The 12,525-nt window shown below is 36.6% G+C and overlaps 1 protein-coding gene across 1 annotated transcript in view; it reads left to right on the top strand.

Moving 5' to 3' along the window:
* Positions 1-12,525, top strand: part of LOC150089407 (ribosomal RNA processing protein 1 homolog A-like) — a 386,532-nt gene that overhangs the window by 361,496 nt on the left and 12,511 nt on the right. The window contains exon 10 of the mRNA XM_090389971.1: positions 4,324-4,450. Coding sequence (XP_090246097.1) covers positions 4,324-4,450 — 127 coding nt within the window. The remainder of the gene's footprint in view (positions 1-4,323; positions 4,451-12,525) is intronic.

Below are 12,525 nucleotides of genomic sequence, written 5' to 3'. Positions count from 1 at the left end.
GTTGGACTGGAGAAAGTAAAGTTGCAAAGAGAGTAAGTCAAAGAGTTCCAAGTGATTAGTGGAATTGGAAGCACGGATGAATTTGACAGAATGAGGATTTAAAGCCAGAGAAGATCGAAAAGAGGAGATTCTAAATTACCAAGTCTCTGACAGGGAATATCGGAACGGAAATATGCACAAATACCACCTTTGAGGCGAAAGGAATCATACAGCGAATAATTACGGCAACGTAGATGAGCAGTGGTTGAATTAACCGATAACTGAGATTCTTTCAGAAAAAGTACATGGGGTTTATCAGACTAAGTGGAAATGGATATATTGAGATTATAATTGAGACCAAATATATTTTTGAAATGAACTAGGAAGTGCTTGGGAGGTTTAGATCTCTTCGCAGATAAGTTTGCTCTAATAGTTTGACAATTCATGGTGTAATCAATAGTAAGAAAAGGTGGGGGAGACATGCAGTATGAACTAATGAAATTTGTGGATATGGCGTACACATGATAAGAATATACCCAGATTCTTGACATAACGTGGCCTCTACAATGTCCTCCCTCATACACACTACTCAGACTCCCTCCTGTCACTATCTGGCAGAGTAAAGTCAGCAAGATTATACACTAGCTGATCCGGAAGCCTCCTAGAGAGTTACCAATAGGTTTGGTCCGGTGTACTAGCTAGTAGCCGGCCTGCAAATAGCGTTTTAGACTTGTACCCTCGAAATTTAAGGAAGTTTGGATCTCGCCATGGTGTTCATCATAACCTCAAAAGTCATCAATCATACTGCAAGATGGAAGAGATGGGGGAGAGTTGATCACAACTTAGCTCTGGAGACTAAACATGGGTTCTGCCACTTCAAGCCTCCAATAAGCAAAGTGGTGGTATTGCGCCGGTTGATGAGAGTCATCTACCACCTAGTATTGCCTTGTAACGCAGTGGGCGACATTCCTCCGTATGGTGTGGGCGCCACACATCGACCCCTGCTTACGTTGGTTCACACCTGGGTGGTCACCCACAGTGCGCTTGCGCATGGGGTTACACCCAGGATTACTAACAGTCCCACTATCGCGAAGGTGCAAGCAGAGGATTTGGCTGTCACAGACCGTCCGGACTTCGCTGAAATTGGGTCCACTTGACTTGAGTGTCACCAGAATGTCAGTTCCATCAGCGTTTTAGACTCCCAGGTTGCAAGCACAGCTTGTCTGGAATAGCTTAGAGAATGTCTGCGACAGCCTCAAGGACCAACTCTACGCACTGACGTGAAGGAGGCGACCACATTTAAAGTATTCGGCCAAAATGTAAACTAGGCTTTTCTATAAAATGCAAGGATATGTTGTGAAGCAGACCATGTAATGCAGTTATCCACTATAAATAACACTGCTTTCTAAGAAGCAAGTATATTATCTCATTAATGAGGGCTTGAATTTCTGAAACATGTTTCATTATAAAATTCATGAAAATTTATTTTTACAAGGATATAAAATACAAAACAGACTGAATAAAAATAATACTGGAACAGTTAAAATACTACCATTTTATTTTTAATTTACTAGTATTTTAATACTAGTATTACTAAAATAATAATAAAAGTTAAAAGGAATAAAAAAAAAAAAACTTGTACGATATTCACTGAAGGTTTCTGTGGAATTCTCTGAACCAGAATTATTTATATATATATATCTGTTAATAATAGTAATCATCGTGGAACACAGATTTCACAAATGCAGGAGCTTTCGAAAGCTTTTAACATTTTAATTTTTGCAGTATTTTTTTACATTTAACGTTAATAGTTATAAAATATTTATTTGTATTATAAACTGTCAGCAACTGTTTAGTGGTAATCATTGGCTAAACTTTATTAAAATTTTTAGCAATATTTTCTAACTTTCTTTTGGAAGCACTGCACTGTTCATTTATAATATAAGACTGAGGCAAGTTGGAAATTTGCTTTACAATTTGAGATATTGCACAGTTGGTTATCGCTAGGAATATACAAACGCATATTAAGTAATTTTATATGTCATTATAACTGTATTTAGTTAGCCAATCTCAGATGGAGAGATTTGAGTTATCCCCACGAGTTATTCCCGGATTTTCAGCCCGCACCACATTCAAATCGGCCCTTAAACACACTTCTGCAGACACAATACACACACATGGTTATATATGGGACCGTTCAAATAATAGTAATAATAAAAATACTAAAGGAAAGACCTACCTACTTGATCAACATAGCAGTTTCCACCACCAGAAAACGTACGAGGAAAAGATCAGGAGGTACGCAAGACCCAAGACTAGAAGTCAAAGTGATGTGACATATGGAACCTTTACAAGTCAAAGAGATGTGCCAAGGAGCCTTTACAAGAAACTAGCAGCAATAAGCATCCCAGAAAACGCTTACGTGGAACTCCAGAAAGCCGTGATCCTGAACCTGTAGGATGGTAAGAGAGTTCCTCGACCAACAGTAACAATAATAATAGTAACCGGACACAACTAACCATTCCATGGACTAGGCAGTACCCGTCACGGAGCAGAAAAAATCTCCTAAAGAAGAAAACGCTTTTTATATATAATAATAACAATATTTTGCTCACTTAAAACGCTTGGGAAACGTCAATATGAAGTAATTTATCTGTGGAAAAACAAAAGAATTCGATAGCTTGATTTGGGATGAAACTCAGCCTTATTTTCAATTGGAAAATTATTTTCGAGAAATTTCAGGAAATTTGTTAATCCTGTAACTCAATATTACCTATACTGATGAAGTCCAGTATTGCATTTGTTACACTGATGGGAATTCCATGAAAACTTAACATCAGTTCAGGAATGCACTGAGGTGGTTACTTGAATTTACTAGGAATTGGCATGCGTGAAAAGTAAAAAAAAACTGTAAATTAATCCAATGAGTGACCTTCCACCGAAAATATTAAATATTAGCGATCCAGTCAACGAAATTCTTGCCGCACAATTTGACTAGGTTTTGAAATTTACAAAACTGTACAGTCAATAACCACCAATGGTAGTGATCTTGGAAGATACTGTCATTGGAAGTGTGGTCAAAATGAAAGTAAACATCTCTTGCTTTTCCCTGGGAGTAAGTGAAGTCCAAGGACGAGTAGACATTAAGAAGCTGTTCTCTTATCGCATCATGCTTTTAATGCCAAATAATGGTCTCTGACTGCAATTTGCACCTTATTCTCCTATCTACTGTTGTTCTAGGGTCCAATCACTTAGATACTGAAAGTTTTTATAGAACATTTTATTCACGTCTGCTAACATGAGTAGTTCTGCATATGACTTAGTGGCTGACATCCATCTCAATTTTTTAGGTAAATATCGCTTATACCTTTCAGTCAATATTAGACTTTTTTAGATGCAATAAAGCCATTGATCTAAGATTTAATTTATTTTTCAGATATATAACGTTGAGAACATCTCCGTGATTTTCTAATTGTAAAGTGAAAAATACGTGTAGAGGATAAGTTGCCATTCAACTTTTTGAATAAGTAAACAAAATAGAATCATTGCAAATTAAATTCATCCAATATATTTTAGATGCAATCCCATGTTCTACAACCGAATTTTGTATCCGAACTTGCGCTTCTCATTTCAAGCTGCAATCTTCGAAAACACGACGATCTGTCCTGGATCTTAAGCTGCTGTATCATATAATCTCTGGATCAACTTATCTGCCAGCTGACCTATGCCATATGACCTTCCAGACATCAGCGGTAACTACTAGACCGAAGATTACCTACCACATCAGTAGATCAAAGCTAGAGATATCTAAGAACTCCTTCTTTTAAATAACTATGGCATTAATATATAAACACGACTTTGATCTTGCTTTAGACAGGAAACTGTTTCACAGAGCTATCTGGAACCGGTTATTTTGGTTGATAATTTATTCATATATGATGCTATCTTCATCTATTCGTAATTGTGTGGACAGGTAGTTCCAGTGCAAGTAACAATACTTGAGACTAGTATCTCCTCTTCTAAAGAGGCTTGAATACGGGGTTCAATAGAAACTTTTAAGTGTAGATTAATGTGCTAACGCTTCATTAAATATATTTTAAAATGCATCCACTTGTACAGCGTTGAGCTATACGTCAACTATTTGTTGTTTTGTGCATAAAAGTCTCTTGCGAGAGCCTAATTTCTTGCTATTTTTTCATGATACGAATTAAAGAAAAACCATGAATATTTGTATTCCTTTCTTCGTAATGGAATATTTTCCTAATATAACTGTACTATCGTTGTACATATTAATTTATTATATATTGTACAATTCACTTTTTAAAACTTTATTTATTTATTTAGTAGTTCAGAATTTTATGTAGCCGCATGTATTCAGTACTGCTCTGCTGTGCATTTAGCTGCGTCTTCATTGAAGAAACATTTAGAGCAACAGCAACATGGTTGCAAATTAAAAGTTGGGTTTGTTGTTGTAAGTTGGTTGCTCTGTGTTGCATTATGTTAATGTCGCAATAAACAAAAGTTGGTGTTTGTTGCAAGTTCCGTTTAGAGCGGCAAATATCAAAAGAAATCAGTTGAGACTTGTACGCCTTGCCTCCCCACAGACGTTAAGGTTTTACGTGTAGCAGTTAGTTGCAATAAATAATTAGTTCATCGACATGGCGCTTAAATGGACTCCAGAGAGTTGTACTAATTTAATTGATGATTACAAACAACATCCGCGTGTTTGGAACCCAAAGAAATGGAGGCAAAAGAAATGGTGCCTGGAGTGCCGTATATACAGTTACAGGACGTCCCAGTAAAGAAGATGCAAAATGAAAAACTTAGTAGCCCAACACAGAAAATACCGTAATATGAAAAAATCTGGAGCTGTGCCCATTTGGTTTTCAAATGAGCACAGCTCCACTGGTTTGAGTACAATTCCTGTCCATACGAAACTCTCCCAATAAGAGGACTTCGTTCCTACATTCCTTTGTAATTCATTTCCATCACACACATTTCTCTTTTGTAGACTTTAACGAACCCAACACATGTGTTTTCGTGATATACTTGTACAAATTACTACACAAGCAGCAGCCGCCGGGTGGGAAAAGTGCCAGGCAGGCACTTTTCCCACCCGGCTAGCCCGGTCGGCGAAATTGGGTGGAAAAAAAACAACCAGCAATTAATGATTTCGAAAAGGGATGTGATTTTCAGCGAAATATAATTTATAAAGCAAAGGTTCCAGTTTCTGCAATTGAGTTCTTAAAAAGAATCTAAAGATCGCAAAATTTCCCTTTTGGAGTGATGAATACAGCACTAAATTTTATGAATGAACACGCACACACGGGTGGAGGGAGAATCGTTATTTAATATCTAGCAAAACAGTTAAGAGATTGGCGAGTCTTTCATTGGTTTAAATCAATTTTTTTTCATTTACATTATTTGCTTGAATTTTAATTTTTAACAGGTTAGAACCTATAGACATAGGAACTATTTTGTTTCATATTTTACTAAAAATTGTCTGATGTGGTACCAAAACATTATGATCTCAATGTACAGCATAAACACACGAGGAATTTGTCGTTTTGTTCAAAAATCACCATTATTTCGTCAACACTGCTATTAAGTATACATTCAAGTACACTATGATCCTATTTGCGTATTCACTCACTTTCTTTTAAACATTTAATTTGGTCATTATATGCAAAAACGGAACGTTATCTTATATCTCTTAATGATTCAGCTAATTTTCATTGTTGGAGCTACCAATGAACAATAGTATTTATTGGGAGGAAACCTTCGCATACATATACAATGCGGTTCATATGCCTTAATAGCATCCCCTGCTATATGGATAAGATAGCGATATTCCGAGGAATCATGTACTCCGTTTATCCATTTTGAACCAACCAGAACGAAACTAGCCAGTCAGTAGCACTTGTGCTTCGAAGCGATCATCTATTCTTTGCAGCTAGGCTAATCGGCTAGCAGTGAGGCTAACAGCGAGGCTAATCGGTTATTCTTGCAACGCCCACTGGCGTGAACAGCTTAATTATTTGTTCTTGTCTGGGAGGAACTAGACCGTGCTGAAATTCGAACCAATACCCCTTGACAAGATAAAATGGCTTTGCTTCATTCGTACTAAGTTGTGAGCCACATTTTTCTCTATCAGAACATGCTGTAGGAACAAAGATAAACGCAAAGGCCAGATTGCTGCATTTGGCGAATTCTATTACCTGTACATTTAAATAATAAATTAATTTAATAGATAAAAATATGAAATATAATAGTAAATTAAAATATATCATCGATAAGGCAACGCTTGCCTTACAGATACAAAAATATAAAATTTCTGTTTATACTGCAGTTAAGGGACTTTATAGTTTTCTTAAAATAATTTGGCTTTCTCGCCGATATTCAACTGAAAATTAGCAAATGGATGCTAAATAACAAGTTTTAGTTAATTGCACAGTGGATAGCTGTTGTTCCGCCATTCACTGTTCAACTATTGTTCCTAGCCAGTTCGAACATTTGTCTAAGCAAATATTCGAACTGGCTTGGAAAATAGTAGAGAACGTACAGATGCCAGTTCGGAATAACAGTACTAACGAAATGTATATTACGACGAGGCATGCATCAGAAACTGAACGTCCACCTTGTAGTAAAGAGTGGAAAGGGTTTGTAAGAGATGAGTCATTGGTTAATTTCAGTATCCTCTCGTTAAGTGTTCATGGGCCGTACTAGTAAGCACGCACAACACTACACATCGGTGACATTACTGAGAGAGAAATATCAAATATTTTAACGTATTTCCCCTTTGCACAAAAGTACGCGTTCTCATGACCATCGACATATAAGAAGGTCAGTATAAGTGTAGAATTTTATTTCAATCGTGCATTAGTGTATCTTCTTTAAATATGATCATTTATCTTATTTTCTTATAGGCTTAACACTGTTAATCTCTGAAAGTTGACAACACTTGGGAGGTATGCTCACTACAAACGCTTGAAGGTTGCACAGGGCCCGCTACTTTGACATGTCTGGTATAGGAGTTTAAGGGAGAGAGAGAGATTCGGAGGCACCATACCAGGTATTCTACGGTAGGATGCATTTGAGATATATACAGTCAGTAGCTGTTAAAAAGAAAATCTATTTTATACACAGGTAGCAATATTTGTGATATGCTTATGTGTACCAAGAAAGATTAGTCACCAGGTTTATTCCCAACTATGAAGTCTTTTCTAGAAATTTGGGTGTCATCGAGGACTTGTATGAAAGCATCACTCTTTTTATGAAAAAAAAAAAAAAAACATGGTGATGCTCGACCGAATCGAATCTAAATCTAGGATTGAAATAACTAAATTTTAATGATTTATTATACAGGATTTCTTCCTTTATACATGATCATTTTCATTTCAGAAGAACTGCTTCTGCTTTTTTAATGTTTTATTATGTGAAAACAAAAATCATAGTGAAATTTCAACTGGCTGGGTTTGTTGTTAATTGTACTTAGTGTTACCGTTTCTCCACATTACACTTTCGTTATGCAGAGAAGCGACATTTACAGGAAAGCAACAGTCTTGCAGAATAGCTTTAATAATATTATCAGCAATGCATTGTTCCATCGATACTTTTTTGTAAATTATTTATCTTTATTTCAATCATTAAAAGTACGATAAAGCAGAACAATAATGTCGCATATTACTTTTATTACTTTAATAGCAGAAAGAAAATTTCACTCTGGTTTCAGGTTTTTTTTTTTTTTTTTTTTTGTGGAAAACGATTTTGTTACTCTGCAATAATTCAATACCAGACAGACATGCTCATTATCGAAGTTTTTGTTACTTTTAAGCGAAGTGCATTTAGACAAAGAAGTCATGTGTAATACCCTATTTTCCAAACTCATGCATTACAAATTGGATATTGCGCAAATATAATTTTATACAATGATTTATTAATTATATTACTCATCGAAGATGCATTGATAGCCCGAAAAGAGAGAGTTTGTCAAAATTATTAAAAATGTTTAAAAAAAAAAAAAAAAAAAACAGCAATTTGCTCTTAAATCGTTTAACAAACACTTAGAAATAAAGACAATCTTGGTAAAATGTTATCGTTTCGAAATATATTTTTATTAAAACAAGATCAAAAGAATTGATCTTGTGAGCCTACTACATTTCTGTTTGACATTTCCTGTCTGTGCAGTTAAAGTAAGTAACTACCATTGTTTTTTTTAAAGAATGCTCTTCTAGTACTCTACAAAATTCAGAGCTACATTAAAGTCAGAAGGTTTATCTTTTTCATATGAAAGAATAAGGTTGTTGCGCATGAAATAAATACCAATTTGGTACCAATGAAGTACTTCCATTATTTAAAATCTTTTAACCAAACCAGATTTATTCTGATCCCCCAGCTTATTGTCAACCTACAAAATCAATGCCAAAGTAGTTTTTTAAAATTATGTTCATTAAATAACGTCTATATTTTAATTAATCGGTCCGATTTAGTTAATTTTATGAAGTAGCCGTTACTACATTACATATGCCCTGTGCATAAGCTGGATATATTGTTTCATTTAATGTTAGGATTTTTGTGTTTTATACATTCGCAGATTTTAGAGGACCAGAAAGCTAAAACTAATTTTCAGCGAAAGGAAGGTCACTAGAAAGTGCCTGGCCAGACTCGGTTTAAATATTTGAGAGCATTTTAATATAGGTTATCCGCAAACCACATTTGCAAAAGTAAAAAGTTAGTGTGAATAAGGTACATGATACAAACCTGAAACCACGTCCAGTTAATAGAGGATATCCTCAAGTTTTAATTAGTTGTGTGCATCTTTGGTTACTCTGCACATGTCCCACCTATAATCCAATTCCTTCCACATTCGGAAAAAAAATTGGCCGCCTCAACATCTCTGTTGAGGCGGCCAATTGCTTCGCAAGTGCTTTAACTTCCGTAATCACTCGTGGCATAGGTGGAACATACACCTGGCCTTTCACGAATTCCCAGAGGGCACTCCTTGGCAGCATAACTGGTATTATCAGTGTCCTCAACACACAGATGGAAAACATCTGAGTTCGAATCCCTTCAATAACGCCAGGAATTTTTATGGGTATTTTTCAGAACGTGGATGAGTTAGTCGGTCTCAGGTGAGGATAGCAGAGAAAACCCCGGAAACTCGGGGTTTTCGTCCAGCAAACAGCAAATCGACCACAGAATGAACGCATATAGACATATTATAAACTGACCAATGTACCCTAAGTTGTTGATGCGTCTAAAAACTCTTCAACAAGTCAATTCAATTCCCAGAGAGTAAAAAGTAAAAAAGCCACATCAGGGATCGTGGGGCCACAAAATCGGTCCTCCTACTCTTCTGATCCACCCCAGGAAACAGTGTGTTCAGGTATGCATCACATATATATATGATCTTGCACTGTGATACCAACTGTCGAAATACCTGTGATTGTGGAAAATCATGGGGTTTTTTTCTACACCAGCGATGCTTTGGGAGGGTTCGACTCATTCATTGTTACGCCACTGTTTTGCAAACTGCAAAATGGGCATTTAAGAGTGTTTTATTCCACTTCAAACAGATGGGGAAATGGCTTCAGCAAGTTCTCAGCCTTGTTGGGAAATACAACAGTAATTATAAATTGCGCCGTCTTAATACAAATTTAAATAAGTGAAAGTAATAAGAGGGAATGAAACAAATTAAATAGAATAATTAAATAAAAAACAGAAAAGGCAGATAACCAAATATTCATTACAATAAAGATTTCTTTTCAGACTGCTATTGCTGCCTGCAAGCTTAAACGTTCAGTTTCAACAAACATCTGTTTGACGTATCTTCATTAAAATTTGTTTTGCATCTTCTGCGTTCCTTGCTACAACAGCAATTAAATTTATTGAAATTTAATTGGCAAAATTTAATTAAAACGTTCTTTTACATTTTAATAAATCACCAAATGAAGAATTGTAAGGTTCTTCTAAATTTAAAAATCGACATAAGTAATATCAGTCGACCTTGGGACGAGTCCATAGTGGCATAGTGTTTGGGTTGGGGGAACTTCCGGTGGTTTCCCACAGCTGCGCCGTATACTCTGTGCGGTAAAACAATACTCTGTGAAAGTCAGAAGTGTGAGTAGTGCGTTGTTTTATGGTGTAGTGTTGGGTCGTGTTGTCATCTGGCTTTTCGCCGCGGCCCCCCTGATTGGACTCCACGTTGCCCACCACTAACCTCTGGTAGGTAGACAGGCAGTCCCAAAATCTCTGGCTGGTTTCTGCCAGGGTGGCCTGAGCTTCCTGACAGAGACCACAAAGAGAGAGAGAGAGAGAGAGAGAGAGAGAGAGAGAGAGAGAGAGAGAGAGAGAGAGAAGTAAAATGAGGATTTAGTTCAGGGGACAAGTCCATTGAGGGCTGCGTGCTTTCCCCCCTCACCTACCCAAATCGACCGACGAACACACACAATTATCTGTAAAATAAATTCGAAGCAGCTGAAAAAAAAAGTTCCATTATTCATCTAAATGCAGTCACCGCTGTATTATTTGATACAGTAATACCAGGGGCATTTTAAAAGTTCATAGCCTGAGTATGAAAGGCTTGTTTGAGAAGTTTGCTAACATGTTATTTTTCAACTCCCTTTGCTGAAATGAGTTGATTCCAGCTGCAAAGAAAATTTCTCTTGAGCTTCTAGGAATGCATCCACTGCAGAATGACATCACTGTCAATGGAAAACAAATGTCAGTCAAGTAATTTTTTCAAATTAGAAAATAGGCGAAAACTCAATGGTGCTAGATCTGTTTATTATGGACTATAGACCACGATTTTAAAGATGCACACATGCAGCCATGGCAATGATAGACCTATGAGAATGCGCGTTTTCCTGGTGGAACAAGATCCTTTGAGTTTTCCTCGGCGTTTATCTTGGATGTTTTCATGCAAACGCCTCATGTCCCTGTGACAGTCTGGCCTTTCTGAAGGTAATTCACCAATGCTCCATCAGCATCCTAAAAAGCCGATGCATTGAGCTTGTCACAGAAGGAATTGACTTGGCTTTTTTGGAGGGGAGAACAGCTGTATTTCCACTGTTTGTACTACTTCTGTGTCTCTGGTTGAAGGTGATGAACCCACGGTCACAAACCTTGCCTAGAAATGTTCTTTGTCTGCTTGAAAACGATGGCAATGTTCACTTAACTTGGCAACTTGACTCTTGTGAATTTTTGATGTGCTTTCAACAACTTTGGGACACATTGTGAGGACAATTGTTCACAGCGAGAAGCTCTGTTATTATGTAGTCACACGTTCGGATGATAATCCCAAGATTCTGGTAATTTACCGCACTGTCACTCGGCGATCACTCATCACCAACTCATGCCCACTCTCAAACATCTTCTGGAGTGATGGAAGCTACAGGTCTTCCACAGCATGGGTCATCTTTCAGGCTCTCCCTCCCTCGTTTAAATTCTGCTGCCCACTCTTCTCCATTCTCTCCTCATCCCCTCCAACGTCGTAATGATATCCTAATGAATTGCTTTTGGCATTAGTCCCTTTTTTGCCCAAATATTGGTCGACTGCACGCTGACTGATTTTGTCCATCTTTCCTCATTCACACAACTTTGACTTCAGGATGTGTAATTAAATTAAGATATAATTGAACCTGCATGAAACTTGGTGAGTTACTATTTGAAATGTTATGTATTAAGTAAAGAAATTTCTAACACTGTACCTATCCTTTCATACTCAGGCGACGAACCTTTCAAACACCTTTCGTACATCGGTAACTGTCCTATCTCTCTCATCATGTGCAACACGGTACCCCTAAAGAGCCCGTTTCTACCAACTTGGCTTTATTTCGGCAAAATACATACATGAAAATTGATACCATAAATGGGTTGATGTGGTATACACTGTCCTTACATATTTCTAATTCTGAAATAAACATAATAATACCAACTTAGATTTTGAGTGCTGAATTATCTTTAAACAAGGTTTAATTCTATAAAACCCTTTCCTCTAAGAACTGGCACGCTATGGAATTTTTTTCTTTCTACTTAGATGGCTACACGATTATATTTCTTACTGTACCTACCTCATGAAATATTAAATGGTACTCTGTAATCTAGTTTAAAAACCAAAGTGGTTCTGAAATCGCCATTAGGTCCATTATTATTCCAGTGTTTATAACAACATGGCACTGCAGTTTAAATCACCCTGGGTTATGTTGTAATGCACGTAATGTGAGCTTCTCTTGAGTTGCCCTACACGCTGAAGATCGCTGTTTACTTCTGCAGAAATCAAATGATGTTTGTTTAAATCATGGAAGTCAATTAAATGAAAAATACAGTACAGTAACTTAATGCTACATCCGTGGCGCCTGGTCTGACGGACTCCTCGCAATACAAAAAAATATATTTAATTTTTTGTTAAAAGGTTTTTCATCCCCAACTTAGATAAATCAAAAATGAATCTTGTATTCATATTCTAGAACAGCAACATCGTCAGAGGGGTTGTAAATCATTGTAAAATAGTTTTTACAATGATTTTATGAATTAATATTACTTAAT

This window comes from Mastigoproctus giganteus, chromosome 2 (genome assembly GCF_048544385.1).
Source record: "Mastigoproctus giganteus isolate SK-2022 chromosome 2, ASM4854438v1, whole genome shotgun sequence".
In the NCBI taxonomy this organism is placed as follows: Eukaryota; Metazoa; Arthropoda; class Arachnida; order Uropygi; family Thelyphonidae; genus Mastigoproctus; species Mastigoproctus giganteus.
Note: the sequence above shows the minus strand (reverse complement) of the source record. Positions and strands in the feature narration are given on the sequence as shown.